The 21,431-nt window shown below is 40.6% G+C and overlaps 1 protein-coding gene across 4 annotated transcripts in view; it reads right to left on the bottom strand.

The window, feature by feature from the left end:
• Nucleotides 1-21,431, bottom strand: part of LOC119727667 (protocadherin Fat 1-like) — a 94,209-nt gene that overhangs the window by 26,593 nt on the left and 46,185 nt on the right. For 2 of the 4 annotated variants that reach the window (XM_038199659.1, XM_038199661.1), the window contains exons 5-11: nucleotides 8,157-8,474; nucleotides 7,707-7,920; nucleotides 6,798-6,937; nucleotides 5,558-6,044; nucleotides 3,790-3,813; nucleotides 967-2,048; nucleotides 184-447 (exon numbers count right to left, since the gene is read on the bottom strand). In XM_038199659.1, coding sequence (XP_038055587.1) covers nucleotides 184-447; nucleotides 967-2,048; nucleotides 3,790-3,813; nucleotides 5,558-6,044; nucleotides 6,798-6,937; nucleotides 7,707-7,920; nucleotides 8,157-8,474 — 2,529 coding nt within the window. The remainder of the gene's footprint in view (nucleotides 1-183; nucleotides 448-966; nucleotides 2,049-3,789; nucleotides 3,814-5,557; nucleotides 6,045-6,797; nucleotides 6,938-7,706; nucleotides 7,921-8,156; nucleotides 8,475-21,431) is intronic. The other 2 variants (XM_038199660.1, XM_038199663.1) reach the window with 1 other exon arrangement.

Here is a 21,431-nt window from a genome sequence, read left to right as displayed (position 1 = left end):
CATTCAATATTACCTTGAAGCCTTTAAAGAATTTGTTATCCAAGTTGATTTCTTGTAATAATATAATGTGAAAGTCATGTCCATATAATGACTCATACACAGATGTCAGATTAACAGAGACTCAAAGAAAGCGAAACCCGAATTTATAAAATGACCAAGATGAGTAAAAATTAATTTCTTTACCTCAACCACAATGTTGTACTGGTCCTGTTTCTCCCGATCAAATGCCATGCCAGTATTCCTCAGCACCCCGGAGGTAGGTCGGATCTCAAACATGCCGTTGGGGTTGAGGATGGAGTAGGTCAGAGGCTCATTCAGCCCGTTACCCAGGACGTTCAGGAAGGCCAGGTCTCGCACCGTGGTGTCGTTCTCCTGGATGACGGCGTAAATGTCGTCGGAGGCGAAGCGCAGCTCTGAAGAAGTGCGGGGCTTGGCTCTGATGGAAACCTGGCAGAAGAGGATCGTATAAAAATATATAATTTAAGTATTAAATGGTTCTTTTTTTCAAATAAGGCTAGACAAAGTTTGCAGTTATAAAGAGTGCTAAAAGGATCTGAACAAAAATTCCACAAGGGTGTCCTTGTTTTGTATTTCCCTCCAGGCATTCAACCCTGGTGATTCTTTTTTGGGTTTTTTTTTTTGGGGGGGGGTTTGGTTTTTATTTTCTAAGAGAAGACAATCTATTTTTTTTTGACATCTCCAAACTACACAGCAGATCGGGCTGGCCTGTGTGAGATACAGGAGATTCCACAGTCACTTTTGTACCTACTCTAGAACATGATGAAATTCATGATTAAACACCAACGTTTTGAACCTCAAAAACAAGAAACGCCATAAATATACATCCAGGCTTGCTTCAAGACAAGTTATCCTGAAGCTTATGAGGATTTTGTGACAGTTGTTCATTTCTCTTTCCAGTCGGGTTAAGGTAAAGATTCAGGATTCACGAAGGGAGGAAAGCATTACCTCTGCATGGCCGTAGTACAATCCGTCCGTCACACGCACACCTAGCTCATAGGTTCCGTGGATATTTGAGCCATCAGCTACTGTAAGGACTCCGGTGGTAGTGTCCACATTGAATTCTTTTCCGTGATTGCCAGTAACGATCGAGTATTCAAGCTGGGAGATGCTGACTGTGTCTAAGTCCACGGCTTGGAGTGTCAGGACCTTCACACCTCTGAAGGTTGGAAGAAGGAGACTGGCTTCAAAGACATCTTGGGTGAACTCCGGCGGGGAGTCGTTGATGTCTATGATGTTGATGGTGACGTGGGCAGGACTGGCTGCCCAGAGCTCTGGATCTCCAGAATCCCTAACCTGAACGGTAAAGTCAAACTGAGGGATGTCTTCGTGGTCTAGCATCATACGGGTACGGATGGCGCCGGTGCTGGGGTCAATCATGAAGTATTTCTGGGCGTCCGGCTCGACAATCTCGTAGACTAGCTGAGCGTTGTGATCCGAGTCAGCATCCAGGGCAGCGATGACTAGAGGCTGGTTGGCTGCGTCCAGGACCACGCTGGATAAGGGTGCAGACTCGGTGATGCTGCCCTTGTAGATGGTAGCAGTGAAGTACGGCGGGTTGTCGTTAACATCCTGCACGTGGATCAGTACTTGAGTGGTGCAGCTCAGGCCGACCATGTTGGTAGCCTCCATCGTCAAGTTATAGTACATCTGCTCCTCGAAGTCCAACGAGACCTCTGTGGTGATGACACCTGTGTTGGCGTTCACGTCGAACCTCCGGGCGTGGTTGCCAGCCAGGATGCGGTAGTAGACCGAGGAGCGACTAATGGCGACGACTTCCACCACAAACTCGTTAGGAAGGCGATTCTCCATCAGCTCTACCATGTACTCATCCTGAGTGAACTTGGGCGGGGCATTGTTAGACAGGGTGACGGATATGGTGATGGTAGTGAGACTGCTGAGGGAGGGGGTACCCCGGTCCGTGGCCTTGAGGATCAGGTCATAGATGGCTTTTTCCTTGCGGTCCAGCTCCTTTCCGACGGTGATGATGCCCAGAATTGGATCAATATTGAAGACTTCACCGATATTGCCTGCCAAAGAAAAACAAGACACTAAAAGATAAAGCGCAAGATATTTTAATGCTTAACTTCCAGTTCATTACAGCTACGTACTTTTTTTAATCATCACGAACAAGTGCAAAAGATACATTCCCGAACAGAAGTTTGAGAACAGTCATTCAGAATTTCGGCCCAAGAGCAAAGGGTGACTGGGAATAAAGACATTTTGAGAAGAAAGTGACCATCTGACTGAAAAACACACTCTCATTAAGTAGAACAAGAAAAGGTTTACATATGTGCATTTCACTGTTTGGGGTTTCTCATAGTGTGCTTAAATCTATTACCACAAGTGCAAGGGAGACGTTTATCTCACAAACTCTCAAAAAACTTTTGAGTCACTGAGAATTTAGATGGAAGGATAGGAGCAACAGAGAAGTTTACCCACAGAAGAAATACTACTTCTTTCATATACATTCCACTTAATTCAGATTATCATAAAAAGTTTTAACATGTGTAATTTCTCAGTTTTCTGTTACCAATGATAATCATAAAATGTAACTGTGTAACTGCGTAAGTACATGATGCCGCTCGGTCATAATACATGCAAACCGTCGTCTCTAGGATGCCAAGCAACTACATGTGGTATGGCAAAATGCATTCAACTCTCAATACAATGAAGTTAGTTACTACTACTGTATGGTGGATAAATGGAGCTGCCACATCAGTCATGTCGTCTACCATGTTATAAAAACATATAGTCTACATGTATATATCTGGCTATCACATTCATATGCACTGCAATCTATAACTGTTCATTGGGAATTTCGAAGTTATTTGTTCTTAAGCATTCACTGTTATTAAATAAACTGAATAAGAGGTATTGATGGACTTGAACTTTTACGAAAAAAATACTGTATCATGCCCTGACACAATGGTTCATATTTCTTTGAAGAGGGATTTTCTGTGTTTTTTATTTATCATGTTTTATTTTTATTTCATAGCATTGTTAATATGGAAAGCAATTCAAAGATTACAGAGAAGGATCTCCATTTTAATTGCCAAGAGAAAAAAAGATGAAGTTTCAGCTCGAGTAGACGTTAAGAAATGTTTTAAGAGGGTTATTACAAAAAGAAAAAACCCACACACTCAAGGAAGAATTGACACACCCACACCCAACTCCAACCAACTCAAGTGGTGAAAGGTAGAGACAGTCACCACAGCACCACTGCGACCACTCCTATCACCAACTCCACCTCCCACTGCACACCAACCATTAAAAGTCCCAGTATGTAGCACTTTCAATACTCGTTTTCAAACAACCACAATAGGAAACTGACTAGGAGCATGATAATAATTTTTAAGTTGAACAATGAAATTTGACTTGAGCAAGGATTGAACCCGAAACCTCCAGAATGCCGTTCCGGTGCTCTACCAACTGAGCTATCCAGCCCATACTGGCTTCTGACTGGCACCCCTTGAACAAAGACGTTGACCAAATGGGGAACCACCAATAAGGCTGGATATGGATAGCTCAGTTGATACAGCACTTGATCGGTAATCCGGAGGTCGCAGGTTCAAACCTCGCTCCAGTCAATTTCTTTGTTCAACTTTTAAAATTATTTTCGACGCTTATTCAAACAGGGCACAATCGCTGTCTTGTCAATGATCGATGAAAAAATGATCCTGAAAATATGACACATTAGTGTGAGAGTCAGAGGCATGCACGCATCAAAAATGCCCGAGATGAAAGAGAAGTTTGTAAAACGGAGCAAACCTTGCGGTCTGTCTTGCCTGTCGACTGTTATGTGAAACACCAGGGGGGAGAAAAACAACAATAAAAGAATGGATGATAAAGAACTGAATGATGACGATGATGATAATATGAAAGAAAAATAAGAGACAATGGAAAAATCAGCATGGGGGGATCAACATGTTAATATTTTGCTCTATTTTTAACCTGTTAACACCTTAAGATATGTGTAAACACGATCCGGCATTGTTTTATTCGCAGGGGCGGGTGACGGGTTAAAACGTCAAGCTTTCCCTGAGTCTCCGGTGGTGGACGTGTATCACGTCAGTGGTTCCCATTGGTTTTGTACGCACCATGTTCTGAACTTGAACTTGGCCTTTGTACACGGCCTGTCGTCGTAGCAAATATCGCTCCGTGGTAGGGCCTCGAGGTATTGCAAAATATGAAGTTATAATAAGAAGTATCGTACAAATATTGCACAAATGACTCTCTCGAGTCAGTATCTGTGGTGTTTGGCTTCATTTTACAATTTGGCCGATATGTCTTATCTTTTTCAAAAGTGGTGTTTTCAGCCAAAAATATTCACGGCCAAAATCATCTATTCAATGCAACGTTTTTTTCTGTTTACTGCTGATCTATCCATTGAGTGGGTTGTCTTTTATGGTAACTTTTATTTTCATCAGCATCAGATAGAAAATTCTGAACACTAGCTTTATATTAGGGACAATCTGTGAGTCGATACCGATTCATTACAATAGAACCATTGCTAGAGGTTTCCCTACAAATGCCAAAATGATGTCAAAAGGTGTCCAGCTCTTTTTTTTCAAGCATGGAAAGGTTTTATGCAGTACAGAGACTCCAATAAAGATCCAAGACCACCCAGAACTCAGCCCAACCCCTCGTACCCCTATGTTCCTTCCTTGAAACCCTGCACGAGCTTTCTAGCAAGAACTTTCAAGATAACCTTCTATAGTGGGGGTAAAGCTCCAAAATCACCCATGCATGGTAGCAGGAATGAATCCGTCACCCTTGCCCACTTTTAATCCACAAAGTACTACATGCAGTGAAGCCTGTAGAGCAAATATCAATTCAAACCTATAAAAAAGGTTCAATGCTTTCTGAGTGTTAAGAGACTTTTCCAACTTGTTGGCAGTGCAGGTCGTACAACCGGTTGCACTTGTGTGGGCATAGATGGTACGCTATCTGCATGAGTACTGTGTATGTTGAGGGAGGGGTGCGATTATATTTTTGATGGGTTCAATGACCTGGCTTGCTAGCTGCAAAGGAGCCCTACAGTTGAGTTTTGATAAAGCCTTGGTCTAGTTTGGATTGTTTGAATGAATAGAATTCTTTCGAGTTTTTTTGCTGATAATGCAAAGGACTATTTTGGAAATATTCGCTGGGTGGTTGGAATATAAAGAATGATGATGATTTTAATGAGACAGAAGATTACAGAAATCATGAAATAGGACAGTTATGTAGTTTCTCAGCAGAATCTATTTAGACTTTGATATTTTTTCCTCTTGTAAAATAATGCCTTCACTGGTAACAAAATTAGTCCGACTCGTATTAGGCCTACATAAACTAAAAGGATATGAAACACACATATTTTCTCTGTTCTAGTAAAAAAAAAAATAATAATATTAATGATTAATCCAATATTTATTTAATCATCTTGTTTCCATAACTTATCACTTGTTACATTCCTTATTTTAGGACTTCTTAATCTTAATTCAATTTTTCAAGAGGGGGAATGAAAAATGATAGCAAGCTAAATACTTAAACGGCTTACCTGAGACAATGGAATATGTGACCTCCGCATTGGTTCCCTGGTCCTTGTCATATGCATGCACCTGAGTAATCTGGGTACCAACCGCCGCCGTCTCAAAGACACGCCCCTCGTAGGCCGACGCCCCAAACTCAGGGGCGTGGTCATTGGAGTCCAAGATATTGACCAGCACCCGGGTGTAGTTGCGGTGAGTGACCAGGTTGTGGTCTTTGACTTGGACGGTCAGTACGTGGCGCCGTCGGGTCTCGTGGTCCAAGGGAGCTGTGGTGGTCAGCGCCCCGGTCTTGGAGTGGACTCTGAAGATGGACATGCTGGCTTGGTCCGCCGCACCTTTCAGGGAGTAGGTCAGGCGGTCAGAGTGGTCCCGGTCCGTGGCACGGATGCGCAGGATCTCTGTGCCGATGGTCGTGTTCTCGTAAATATCCACGGAGTATTCCAGTTTCTCCAGGAGTGGCGGGTTGTCGTTGAAGTTCATGACCATCACACGAATCTGTTGGCAGGTCAAGTTAAGGTATTAGACAATTCAAATTTAATAGCTCCAACTGAGGTGGTTTTTCACTACTTCTGGGACACTCCATGCATCCAAGTATTATGGCAATAATTCATCACACGAATCTGTTGGCAGGTCAAGTTAAGGTATTAGACAATTCAAATTTAATAGCTCCAACTGAGGTGGTTTTTCACTACTTCTGGGACACTCCATGCATCCAAGTATTATGGCAATAACTAACGTCAAAAGTAACAGTCACAGAAAACCACAGTGATGGTAATTCCATAAAGTGCTGATATAAAGTGCTAATTTTATAAAATGGATGTTGGTCATAGCCGAATGCTCGTTATAAATGGGTGTTATACTGCACATCACTTATCAGAGTAACTGAAAAAAAATTGAATGAAACTGCAAGGTGCCTTGCACTTTCACATAATTATTTGAACAGAATATGATTCTATCAGGGTTGAGGATACGTACCGGTGCCTGTGTAAGTGAACTTAGGAGTCTCACTACAACATATTGCAATCTCATTGTAGCAATTTTTTTTGCATACATGTGTTAAACCTTGTAAATATTCCCAAATATGGGAATTCAATGCACTTTTTACAAGAGTACTTTTCCAGAACACGGATTTCCAGATTGCAAGAAATGTTCAATTGCTCATGAATTGAAACCGGAAAGGGGAGGTGTACTTTCTCTGAATTTTCCAAATGTAGTATCTCGTATCTGGAGGAATAATCTAATACTCACAGTCTGAGTGACTTCGTGGAACCCATCAGAGACGCCGATGGTCAGATCATAAGTTGACTGCCTTTCGGCGTCCAGTTTGGACGCTATGAGGATGACGCTGCTCGACGGCTGCATGAAGAAATCGTTGTTGTCGTCGCCGGCTAAACGGAATAAAAACAAAGCATTCTTTAGTGGAACAAAATTTAAAGTTATGAAAACAACGACTAAATGGATCGGTCCATAAATCTGGGTCCAAAAGTGTGCCATTTTTTTTGTGTCCCCGTTTCACCTGACCTGTGTAGTGTGCCATGCAAGTATCAATAAAATTGACTTCAAACTATTTTTTCTTTGTTTGGAAGGTACTTTGCTTTACATAATCATACTTGGAGATAGAAGGCATTAGAGATTGAGGAAACGAAAAAAAATACATTGGACCACAAGTTTCAGCAACAGTCACACAAAGTGGACGCAATGCATCTTGAAATCCAGACTTGGGAAGCTAAAAAAACTGAATACAAATAAGGCCAAAAAAAAAAAATATTCGGTCTCTGGTCAGACCAAAGTTCCGGAATTGACGCGGCCACGCGGCTTTTTTTTTTTTTTTTGCTTTTTTTTTGCTTTTCTTCAAGCTTGGATTGTACAGACAAGGTAGGTACTATTTTGCTTTTTTGGTGAACTCATGTACATTGGTGTCCTCCATAATTTGCCTTGGTGCTTTCGATCATTTGCCTTGGTGCAATTTCCCATTCCTTAGTGCTCTTCGGTAAAAAAAATTGAGGAGGTGCGGAAATAGAGGGCGCTGTTGGAGCTACCGCGGAACATTTTGGAAAAAAAAAGATCGACGCGCATGATTAAAATCGACGCGCGCGCTGACCAGAGACTGACTTATTTTTTTTTTTGGCCTAAAGGATTTTTTCTTTTATAATGTACCTTTGATGCTGTACCACAGCTCATCATCGTCGGGATCATACGCAAAAATACTGGTGACAAATGTGCCAAAGGGATCCTTCTCCGACACGGTGCCGTCCATGGCGTCCACTATGACGGGAGGGCTGAGAGACTCTGTCACGGGTGCCGTGATGAAAATGACCAGTCTGAATTTACCCCACTGCTGGGTGGGACGGCCGTTGTCGAGTACCTCCAGCTGTTGGATAGATTGGAGACGGGAAATATCAATTGAAAACTAGGAATTTCTAGGTTTTTTTCCGTCTTTTAAGTAAGTATGATGGGGTGAGTAGTGCCCTGGCGACAAGGGGAAAGGCTGATCAGTAGACTGTTCAGAACTTGGCTAACAGAAGTTTGTCAGGCTTGAAAGGAAGGTCATTTCAAAATTCTGAAAATAACAAGATTTCTTTTCTTTGAGTTGCCCGAGTTGCTCACCACTAGATTGTACTGGTCTCCCTCCGCCAGCAACTTGGTGGTCGATACGACACCGGTAGTGGGATCGATATCGAACTTCCCGGCGTTGTTACCCTCTCGAATGTAGTAGCTCAGGTCTGCGTTCTCGCCAATGTCTTTATCTGAGGCCACAGCACCGTAGATGATACGACGCTCCTCGCTACGATCCTGGCCAGGTACGTTGATGCTGACAAAGACGCCCTCGTTGAACTTGGGCGCGTTGTCGTTCTCGTCAAGAATGTGGACGACCACGTGAGTTACAGCGCTCTGGGAGGGACTTCCATTGTCATTGATTGTAACCTGCAAAATAATTATGCAATAAAAAAATTAATGCATTAAAATGTATAATAATAGCAATGTATTTTTAATACAACCCTGGAAAGATTGAAAATTGTTCTACATGTTGATGTATATGAATGGTGTATGATGTTGCACGCGTAGACCATGCTAAGCAAGGATTATACAATCTGCTTAACATTTTGCTTAATATCTCTAAGAAATTGTACTACGGTCTGGATTAAAGACAGGCTGATGGCACATAAAAAAATAGTTCCTGATTAACATATTTTAACAATCTGTCAATTTGAACGCAGGGAGCTGTCTATCATCCAGGGGGCTGAGCGGTTGCAGGAGTCCGCAATGCAACTTTGCCCAGGAGCGGGGTGAGAGGGTCGTGGGGGAAAGACAGAGAATATCCCCCAAGAGAAGAGGCTTGGCTTTCATGCCGGGGTCAGGAGGGTTACTGTTTGCTTAGGAACATTGTCAAAGGGTGTGAAGTGTGGCCTACTCGGGTGACGACATGGGGTACAAGAAGGGGGACAATAAAGGGACCTTATAAATGGGAGAAAAAAAATAGGGTTTTCTCTAATGTAGGGTCCAGGAATTCAGCTGAGATTCTTGTTGGAATTTCTTACTTTCGTGTATTCATAGAGCACGGTTTCCTCGATCGATGGTGTATTTAATAGACACAAGGGACCAATTTCAGCTACATGCAAGACGAAGACAGTATTTTCATTGGAAAATCAACTCAAATATGGCATAAAATAGGGGAAAAATTCAGTGTACAATTGAAGATTTCTCTAAATGTAGGAACTAGCAACTAACGATGCAAAACCGAGATTCTCAATAAATAAAAAAAATTGAGCGAATCCGTCAAATGTGTACATTACGCAACAGAAATCACAAACAACTTGAGCTGAGTTCTGAATTTTTAATATATTTTTTTGACAGGAACATTAAATTATTAATAGCACAAAAATCGGACAATGCGCTTTGATAGAAACATCAAGGGATTAACAACTGTCGCCAATTTGAGATTACAAGAATCTAGCGTACAATATCACTCCATCACACAACTGAAAAGAGACTCATGATTTTGACATGATCTCTTGCTTTAAAATCCATTCTACTAAAACCCTTTTGTTACTGACAAATTAAAAATAAAAACTTTTGACAGCTAGAAGGCATATAAGCACTTGAAACAGTTCACAGTCCAAAATGTCAATAATTCACAGTTCAGCGGAAATGACACCCTGGGAGAGAAATAGAGAAACGTCTGCGTAAAGGTCAGCCCCAAGATAATGAACCTTAGGACACACAAAGCGAGGAGGGAGAATCATTAACTATAATTTTCCGAGGAGCAACGAGGGGCAACGTTATGTCAATTGTGTTGACACAGGTGCTATGGGGTTCTCAGCTTCTGCAGGATTAAGACTGATCAAGGAGAGAGGGTTTAATTATGAACAAACAGGAATTGGCAGACAGGAATATCATTAAATGATTAATGAGATGGACCTAGTCAATGCTTGAATCACTTCATAATGTATTTCTTTAATTTTTTTTTCAATTTAGTGTAGTGGAATGTTTTCTGATTTAACCCTGCTATGCCCAGTGCAGTTGGCAAAGAGAATTATCAGACCTTTCAAAACATTTTAAATTTGCCTGACCAAAGGGTTTTGAAAGGTGAAATAGTTTGGGACTTTTTGAAAGGTTTCCAACGGTGAAGCAACTCTGTGGGCAAATTCAGTAAGTTGCCTTTCAATACCTTTCGAAAGGAATTGAAAGGTGTGGTAGTGCAGTAACAATACATTCTGGAGGATTTTAAAAGGTCCAGCATTTTGTTTCCCCTCCAATTTGCCAGCACCCAGATTTTGAGGTGTTTTGAATGGTTTAACTACAGGAGAGTTGTTTTATCCATGTGCAATGTCTATAACAGATGCTTGTTTAACCCTAACGATCCTGGATTCATCTTGTTTTTTCACACACACACTGTTAAAAGGTGTGACCACATAGCTACCGGTAGTTGGATACTCTACTGCATGATGTATGTGGGTTGAAAATATATGTATAAAACAAAAAATAGCCAAGGAACAGCTTCATAATTTATCACGATTTTGAGGCATGTTTCTTCCTTATTTATTTCCAAACTGTAAAAAAGGAGATTGAATTTTTTTTCCAATCACTTTTAGTGAACAAATATCCTTCCCATTTCCCCAGACCCAACAAAATTTTCAAATTAACCAAACCTCAAAATAAGCCAATCTTCTTAACGTTTAATATAAATTTAACCCACGAACTGCCACGCATCATCTTCAAGTACACCAGCACTTCTGATGAATAATTTTGCGCCGCTCGCAAGCCTTACTGCATATATTTGAGGAAGGAAACCCACATGTATCCCCTTGGCCCATTGGCCATGCTAACACCTGAATTTCCGGTCCGACCCTCGCGACTCGCATCCTAGCACTAAAAACACATAATACACATTATTATTATTTCCATTCCTAATGGGTGTAACGGCATGTGTACAGGTAGGGCAATTATGCATTAACATCCTCAGTAGGCCGGGTGCATTTATAATGCAGGTCACAGTAGAAAACTGGATAGGAAAATTGTGTCACACCGAAGGAAAGCACAAGTTTTTTTTTTTTTACATTTTGTGGATACATTTGTGAAATTGACATACTATTGCAATTTCAGCTCCCTAAGGGTTTTGACTTCTTTTTTTTATTAATCATTTTTAAGGGAAATATTTCATAAAAGTTTATTTTAAATACATTTAATGAAATATTATTATATATTTTTTTTAATTTTCCCTAAAGACTGGCGATCAATAGCAATCAAGGAAAAGTTGGGTTTTTTTATACAAAGTACAGTAAATACAACAGTGATTAAATAAAGGACACTCATGAATACATTTTTTATTTACATGTATTCAAAATTGGACATCTCCATCAAAATCTTCAAAATGATAAAATAGCAGTTTTTCCTTTCAAATTGAACATTTCTAAAACATTGTAACCATGTTATCCCAAGGCACTGCGACTTTGACTAATTTTTTATAATACTTCCAGCCTACAAAAAAAATGCCGACCTTAAATCACCATGAAATTACTCAGCACCAGCTAAGCCACCTTAATGAGGAGTTAAGCCAACTGTGTAATGTAAAATACAGGATCAATAACTCACAAGGTCCCATAAATGACCAAGTGTTTATTAACATTTTGAAGGTGACCTAATAGTGACCCCAGTCTGATCGGAGATTTGTTTTTTATTGCAAACAGATGTAGCCTTAAAAATGGCTGGTACCTTGCCCATCGGGACACCGGTCAGCTGGTCACATAATTTCCTTGAACGGAATGAAAAGTCAGCTATGGTCAAGCTTGTTATGAAGAAAACCAGGGTTTGTTATGTCACAAACTTCACACTACAAGCTCTACAACATTTATGAGTTTTGGCATATTAACTTTAAGTTAATACATGCCAAATAAAGAACATAGGATCATTTGCTTTTTGTGAATTCTGTTGTTTGAAGTAACAAAATTGCTCAAAATATTATGAAGGGTGCGTAACAACTAAACTTGTTGAAGTTTCAGCTCAATGGGTAGGATACATTTTGAGAAAACAGATAACGTGCAAAATTTTGGGGGTCTCATACACAGTAACTGGATTCCATTGCTAATGCACACTTTCTTAAATCACCTCAGTGATTGTTTTCTTCCAACTGATACCATTTCAGGCGGACTGATTTCACAGGGTATTTAGTGCCAGGTCCTATCTTCACTTTGAGCAAGGATTTTCTGGTTGAATCAGTAGGTACGTTTTCAGGTAATTGTCCCAGTCAACTGTCCAAAAATGCTTTAAATAAGGTGCCAACATCAGGTCATGGCAGTCGTCATTCGGTTATGGTATGAGAAATTAATGAGGGGGAAAAAAAGAAAACGTAATTCAAAATATTTCAAAATAGCTACCTTCAAAATAAAAGCTCATTTCAATACCTCTAGAGCGACTATTAGACAGGTAAAGGCCTGACAAATTTATGCTATCATAACTTGGGAAATATTTAGAATTGCCACAGAGGGAGCGGACAGGTGCGTGATTTGTACACTACCTTGGCCCTAGGTCTGTGATGATACCAAAATACATCCCTGCCAATGCAATTGAAGATGATGCCTCGTGACGCGTCAGTTGCTTTTGACATGTTTATAGCCGGAATGTTTTCTTAACTTTTCCCACATAGCATGTTACGCTTATCTGTTCAGTGTACATCAACACTGTTAACATTGTGCCTGCAAATTACGATATCCCATCACCTCAGCGGTGACTGGTACAATGACCACGTTTGACTGATGAGGGCACTGACCAAAACTTGAAACACAACATTAAATCTCAGCACACTTCTGAGCAAAACTGTAATGGGGTTATTTATTTGGGGGGAATTATCAAGAGAAATTTTAAAAGGTCAACAGAATTCTTAATGACGACATGGCATTCCATTTAGTTGACACTTACATTTTCTCTTGCTTACTGAACAAAAATAAGTATTTTTTTGCACTTGAAAGGCTATCAGCTTTCAGCAGAATAATATAAAGGACCATTAATCTCTAAAACTCATCTAAACCGCAACGCCTGCATTATCCAGACACTCATCAATTATGGCTCTATGCCTTTTTATCCAAGCGTTGCCATTTCTTCCCTGCCTTGGCCCGACCAATTAGTGGGTATTAGTTCAGCTAACGGAAACAACAGTATGGCTTCCCATAACACTGTAAGTGTATGTTTAGTTGTCCTTCACTGGTACCTTGCCATCGGCTTCCACATCATTCTATGGTGTATATGGTGTATCAAAATCCTCATTACCATAATTAACTCACCGACGACAAAAAAAACCTCAAGAATTTGAATGTGATTTTGAAGCCAACAAATTACCTTTTCAAAAGAGCAACAGAAACTGTTGTTTCTTTGACAGCAAAAGGCTAACAATTTGTGGATACATGTACATTTACAATGACAATTAATCATTGCCAATATAGTTAAATCCGCAGGTTTTCAAAACTTGAAAGGTTAACATATTTAAATGACAGCTGATTTTAGAAGAAGGAAGAAAAATCATATGAAGCACAATTTTGACTTGAATGGTGTAATTTTGCTCAAATTTATGGTCAGAACATATGGAGTCAATTTGAACTCTTCAGTGAGTCATTCTCTCCAGTGACTTCAATCTTCTCACATTATTATCTCATTTCAGCATCCGTGAAACGGAAGTATACCCCAACCTAAAATTCAGTAAAATATCCCTTACTGCCCTGCAGCTATGTAATATAAAGTAACAAATGCAGCCTGTTACTATTGCCCAGGAAAAATTCCAATTCCACTAGAAAGTGCCCAGAGCAGTGCTGCTACGTACCCAAACCATCAGTAAACCGGCAATTTAAGATGGTGGGTTATTTCAGATGCTACATTGCCCCTGTCCCAGTGGCTCCAACTCTGCCTCCAGGGAGTGGGAGGGTCAGGATACCGGTTAAACCGGTTATCCAGGGTTACCCGGTCCCATCAAAGGAGAGGAATGGAGGTATCTATTTCTTGGCCGGGTCTGTGTTAGGGTCATTGCCTTAAAAATGCAAACTCCATCCATTTTGTTTATCTTCGCATATAACAACAGCAAAATGTAGCACTTTACTATAGCTGGAAAGAAGAATCAATATTAAATCAGAGATCCCCGTGGAACCCTGACCTCTGGTGGGGAGAAAACCAACAAAGTCAATGTCAAAAGCTTTTCCTGCAGGACACAAATTATTAGAACTTTGAAGTTAGATTCATATCTTCAAATACAAATACCGAAATCTACTTCAAACTGTTGGCTCTTTTCTCCCCACACAATGATATTTCAAACACAAAATGGAGACATTTTGGACTCTCTTTCTTCTTAAAAGTCCTCGTTAAAAAACACAGAACCAGTTCTAAGATTCTGCAGCCGTTGGCATCTAGCTGTCACATCAGATCACCTGCGGACATCCACTAGGGGATAATCCCTGCGGATTATCCCCCAATGATGCATTGGTAATCTCATTTCACTGCCAGTTCACAAACTGACCGGCCCCTGCAAGGCCTGATGTTCCCAACGGCGATTCGATACGTTTGATGTGTTACAGCGCTTTGGGTAGGAGGGAAGGGGGGGGGGGGGTTCTGTGATTCGAGTGAATATGACCCATCAGTGTCTTTCATCACGACTGCGAGGATTGCCCTAACCTGATTGGGCCGGCGATTTAGCAGCTCAAATGTGTGAACGGTTTTAACGAACGAGCGATCAGAGTATCGACCGACTGATTGCCATGCTTTGTCATCTGTATTAATACTTTGTGATGAGTGTGATAGTTCTTTTTTTCACTTGAGATTTTATTTGCTACTTTGAACAGAACAAAATGCAGCATGACATGAAAACCTGCTGGCATCAACCCAGCTTTCAACCAATTAAGGGTGTTATCAAGGACTGAAGCCTACAAACTTTGCACTGGGCATGAGGTTAATGTTACTCTATGCCTCACAACTTTACTGTATTATTTTTTTTTAATCATATTTGATGATCAAGAACATGTATGAAAAGTGGTTTAGGCATTTGGCCTCAACATCTGCTTTAGATTACTTCTTTAAAGGGAATATACATCATTTGCTTTTGCTGTAATTTTCAGAAATGGATGGAATTGGGGGGTTGGAAATATATAGCAAATATAGTTACACTGACTTTTTTGAGGTTTTGGGTTCAAAAATGCTATAAAAACCAAGAAAAACAATCATTTTCCTGTAGTCTGGTTCCCTGACTCCATTTAAGAAGAAACAGAGCAGTAATTCATACATTGGGGAATTGTAAGGTCAGGGAACCAGTCTAGCTGGCTTGTACCCGTTCATAGGTGTGTAATCGATTGCAAACAAGTGCGATAGTCAATTGGGGCCAGTATTTGAAAAAAAGCCAGTTTTTTCCAATGCTGGTCGGCCGATCAGCGTTGGAAATTGATACAAAAATACCACTTTTCTTGAAAATGACAGTATACCAGGTGCCATGATTTTACAGGATGCTTTACACTGTCATTCACATTCACTAACAGTCCAGCAAGGTATTTCGAAATGATTTGGTAGTTTTATTTTTTGATGTTTGCAAATGTTGTATTTTCCCTGTAAACATTTCATCCTCTTTATGTAGGAACACGTCTGGACTCATTTTCTCTTTAACAGTGGCGAATGTGAAAAGCATAAAAAAACTGACTGTTTTTGGACACAAATTTAAAAATGCCTATGTCTTACTGTGCCCCTTGCATTATGAATGTGCAGATTCATTACAATTTTTCAGAGCGTGGGAATTAAATAAAAATTTCCATTCGAGTCCCGATAAACCAAACTATTTGATTTCCTACATTCATCAAAGCGGATGTAAAATCAAACCACATACAATGCAGCTATTCACACAATTCACAGAGGCATGGTGTGAGCATAGAGGAATGTAAAATCCCGGCCTTATTGCTGATTTTTATAATGATCCCGTTAATTCCGTATCGTCAGTCACATTCATGTTTCCCCGATAAATCAACATGTTGCAGTGAATGTGACGCCTACGTGTTTCAGAATCGTGGCTTCGCAAGCATTAAATTCTGTCTACCTAGAGCCCAACATTATAAATCTCGGCCCAGCAGACTCCCTGCATAAATCACAACGCATTTCATTGGATCTCTGTCTTGTGGGTGGGTCTCACCCTGCGGGTTTGCTCAAATTCAGACCGCTGTCAACATCCGTTGCATTCCGACGAGCCCATGAAAATCTATCCGACAGGGCCAAAAGAAAAAATGCTTGATAAGAACATGAAGTAAGTAGCCGTATAGAATTTCGTACGGAATTACAGTAGTATGTAGACTGCACACAAAAACCTGGCTGGTTGTGTCCATGTTAAAAAAAATTAATGCATTTAAAAAAAAAATCAATGTGTCGCCTTCCGCCTTGAATGGAGACACTCCCAATTAATCAAATCTCAATTTTTTTTTAATAATGAATTGTTTTTTTCTGTCATTTGAACATTCCTGAAAAAAACATGGAGTTGGAGAGTTAGGACAGATGAGTTAAAAAACAAATAAATGATTTTCTTTCAGTTTTCAACCCAAATCAAAGGCCAAAATGGCCAGAGACCTACTGGTCAGACCAAGTGGGCGGTCAATGGCTCAAGACAAAAAATCAACAATGGCATTCCGGTAAATCCTAGTCCATGGTCTGGGCCCGGCCTGCACTTCATTACCGTTAATGCAAACGTACTGGCATAATGCAATAATCTGATAATATGTATGGTGCCGGGTGTTCCGCTCCCAGCAAAAACTTTCTTGTTTCTTTCGATTCCCGATCCTAACACCCTCCAAGGGCTCCTGGTGGTCAAGACATGAGACTCATGGTCTCCTGTTTACTGTGGGGGAGACGGGAACACTAGCCTCCCAATGTCATGGTTAATTACACCGCTCGGTTGAGGAGAGGCACGATATCCTTATTTGATACTCGGCTCGCTTCACAAGAGGTTCAACGGAGTTGACGTGGAATGAGTGAAAACACAAGGAGGGAAAAAAAAAGACCCAGTATCAAGTGGAATAAAATTGGATCGTTATTTCTGATTCACTGATTATTTGTGATATCCAAATTTGATACTTGCTGCATTTAAAGGTTCACATTATTGACAAGGAGTGAGTGAAACACCGTGCGTGAAAAACCAAAAAATGCTGTCACACAAAGAATTTGAGTTCTGATATCTTCTGCTCAGGTAGTCCATTTCAAACTTTTTTTTTACAATTTTGTTGGGCAAGAATTTAAGTAAAAACCTCATCTTTCCAAGTTTTCACATCTGCTGTAAGATTCCAGATATACAGTGTAAATGTTTTCCTTTTCAAAGCCAAAAAGTTGCTATAAAACAAAAAGTGTCCAACAAAATTTGGATTAAAAAATTACTTCTCCAAACGATTCATTGTACATGTGTGTGTTGATAGATTTGTTGATTCCCTTCAAAACAAATGAAAGGCAATAACAAGGTTTTTTTTTAAAGTCAACCAGTTAATTGTACTTTGAGAAATACTGGTGTTTGGTTTATGAGCACACAATTTAACCGCCTGTTGAACTCTGATGTAAACATTCAGCAAACCATAACCAAAACTCACCGATCATTCAAAGAAATTGATAAGTCAATCATCACCAATTTTGTTTCTCAATAAATTAGGCCTAATGTACGAGGCAATTTCGAAGCACTAACAAGGTATGCGTGCACAAACAACACAGAAGCTAGAAAGTATTGTTTAAAAATTTTGGAGTAAACGGTCCCCCAATTTTTCACCTCGCAACGTCAAGCTTCAGACACCCGTAACTCATCAGAGGCTAACCACAGCCAATTATAACGATATCGGCAACCATAACACAATCCACTGACATGTAAACAGCGAGGGCCTCCTCCACTGGGGTGGTTCACCAAAATATCTCAGTGGCCAGACCCCAGCTTCTATGGATCTAAGGCGTGCATCCAGAGACTGCTTGGATCAGGCAAAGTTTACCTTGCGACAGGGGTGGTCCTGCTGACACGTGGGGCAGAATGTTGAAAGGCATCGCTGGATTTTAAAGATGCCAGTTCTTCGTGTTTTTCCGAGGGAGTTGAAGTTTCCAGACTGTTTTTATCACTCAGTTATCAGTTTGACCCTTGCTGAATTCAGTAAGTTAATGTATATTTTGTTTTGGCCGTTAGGTCTCACTCACATTTAACTGTTGTTGGATTCTGTTGGATTCTATTGGATTGAGCAGGGTATCCTACAAATTCTTTAAAAGGTTAAGGAAACTACAAATATGGATTAAATAGCAAAGTAATTTGCATAGTAATGTCAAGGTGACCTGTGGCTCTATGCATGTACGTACAAACCGTTTACTTTGATTAAAATTAAAGTAAACCTAAACCGAAATGGGAATTTCAAAAAGCAGTGACTTAGAACAATGTACAAAAGGGTGTCAATTGTGTGGAATTAAAGATGTGCATACTCTTAATACTATCAGCAATTCCACAAATGGCAGGCCAAAAACAATAGTGAGTACATGTTCTTAGCGATTCAGCAAACAAGCCTCCCTGACAAAGTAAGCGCTTTCCTTGATTGTTTTCTCGCCTGATTGTTTTGGACCAACAGTGCAATCACCAGGATAACATAACGTCAATCATACTTTCAACACCTTTGGAAAGTTCACAAGACCTTTCAATTTTGTTTTTGTAATATATAAATTCGCCAACGGAAAATCATAAACCCACGGCCTACCCCCAGCTTCTGGCAATGAAAACATACTTGACTTCTCTTTTACGGGTCACTTAAAACTTGGAGACTTCTAAGTCAACTTTCCACGAAACTAAATAAATACAAAATGTCAAACCACGGTTAACATGTACTTGAGCCATCCTAGCCACACAAAAAATCAATTTGGTAATGTAGGTCAAGTTAAATCGGCGGTGTTTTTTATCAAATGTTGATAAATGATGCTTTAAATTATCCCTCTTTGGAAAAAAAAGAGTTTAATTTGTTTTACGAGGTACATGAATGAGGATTAGTCCAACCGAATCAAATAAATTGCCGGTCTGCCGCAACCCTTGGCTTATCGGGCACAAATATTATGATGGTAATCGGCAATTAACATTGGCCTTTAGACCACCGGAAAAGTCTGTAATTTATTCCCCAGAGTGGGCAAAAAAGAAATTCCTGACATAATTTCAGCCCGATAGAAGCCCCAGATTTGTCGACAAATTACAGTCGGCCGCCGTTACATTTTAAGTCAAATGGACCTTTAAAAGTTTTGTTGCCCAAGCTGAAGGTGAAAATTAGGCCACGCAAAGATTGTGATCAGGCTTAATTTCAGAACCAGACAAACTTAAGTTTTCTGATAAGCAACAAAAAGATTAGCATCCAAAATGGCATGTACCTAATGGCATAGTAATTACTGTGACTTATTTTCAGCTTAGCGGCATTCCAAAGCAGAATTTTCTGTTTTTATATCTCTTGGCCGTTTGCCGATTGGTTCATGTATTGATTTTTTCCCCTTGAAGGTTCTAATACCAACATGCTTATCTAGTAGTAGAGGAACGAGTGTGGCCCAATTTCAAGGAGTCAATATGGCCCATCAGGCCAGCGTTTATTTCCAGTTTCCTAGGCACGAAACGTCTGAGAATATTTCTATTCCCCCTGGATGGGATGCCAGTCCATCGCAGGTTACTCCCCAGCTAATGCCAATACCCATTTATACTCCTGGGTGGAGGGAGGCAAGTGGAGGTGAAGCGGCTTGCCCAAGGACAAAATATATGACTAGGAGATGCAAAGCTTAAGATATTGCTTAGCATATTAGCATGAACTTTTTTCTCCATATCATAATGCTAGACTACACCACCTCCCCCGCTGTGCTAAGTCCATGATAAAAGTTCAAGCATGCACCAGCCGTTTCTATACCCCCAAGCTCCAAAGTAAAGGGTGTCGCAAGTAGCATCCCTGGTGACACGACAGGTCACCTTTCATGTATGATCATTTCACTGGTAGTGATCATCATCGGTAGGCACTACTGATCATGTCTACCCTGTAGCAAGTTCCGAGTCTGTCGGACAGACGGGCGTCGGGAGCACGGTTTGGAATCGCCAGAGGGCTCCCAGTGAGTCCAAAACACAAAAAAGGGGACGGTTCGAAGTAGTGATCATAACGGATTCTTCAACTCCGACACATTTCTACTATTTTTTACCTGCTCGGAAAGCACTTGGCAGAAAAGGGCACGTAAGTGGGCTGAACCCCAATTAAAGGTGATAAATTGCCAATTTATTCGGCTACTAAATTGATTACGGACAAACGAATATTCCTGACAAACAAACTGCTGAATATATTGACATTGACGGCCTGAACACAACACGGCCTGCAGATAATACTCCAAGTGCTTGTCCATGTCTATGCATAAATCCATGTACAAGAATTTGGGCTTATTACAAAAACTTGCAGAAACCCTCCAGATTCTTATCTTTCCCATCTACTTCAAACACACTCACAAAACCTTCTTAAAATGTAATTATAGCGGGATACCAAAAAAATATATCTTCACAATCTCGTGAACCTATGACCCCAAACGACCCGGACTGACCTAATTAATACATCAGCTGATCTCAAACTAGGGCAACGGGGGAAGTTACAATCAATCTGTTTGCACATGGATTAAAAGAGCACTTGGAAATGGACGCCCCACAAAAACTTGTTCAAAAGATAGACATAAAGAGAAAGAATGAAAGACTGAGAGAACTATGAATGCTGCCCTTCGGCCAAAGATGACCTCTGAAATTGGCAAGGATACAAAATGAGTAGTTTGACCACTGACCAGGTCGTTATCTTTGTTGGGCTGGATGATTGAAAGGGGGTTGTGAATGGCCGATTTCGGCCAAAGGAATAAATGATTTATTGGCCAAATTTTTCTGACTGAAGTGGGCCAAAAATGTAACACCTGGTCAAGTGTGAGGGTGGGGGGGGGGGGGGGGGGGGGGGGTTGAGAAGTGATACACCCAATATTTGGGGGATTTACATGTAGATCGCCCCCTTGGGCAGTCATTAGATACAACATCAAAGTGCAGTCTGGTCCCTGGAGGAAGGCAACAGAATCCCATGATTGAAATATGGTGCAAAAAATGTGAACATTCTCCGGTTTTTCTTTCTTTTTAGGGTCACCTGTAGGGCCTGGTGGCTATTTTTCTCGTGAAACACCTTGCCAGATGTTTCCTACAAAAACAACAGCGGCTTGTCATCGCCCGTGCATTAAGGTGCCAAGTTCTGTTTGGGATTTTAAACTGCCATGTTCTGCCCCACGGCACAAAGAAAAATTCGCCATCCGGCAATGTGATCCAAATCACATTATCTGGTCAAAGTTCCTGGTTAACGCTTTAGCTAAAGTGTTTATGGCATGAAATTTACT

The sequence above is a fragment of the Patiria miniata genome, unplaced genomic scaffold, assembly GCF_015706575.1.
Source record: "Patiria miniata isolate m_02_andy unplaced genomic scaffold, ASM1570657v1 HiC_scaffold_20, whole genome shotgun sequence".
NCBI lineage: Eukaryota > Metazoa > Echinodermata > Asteroidea > Valvatida > Asterinidae > Patiria > Patiria miniata.
Note: the sequence above shows the minus strand (reverse complement) of the source record. Positions and strands in the feature narration are given on the sequence as shown.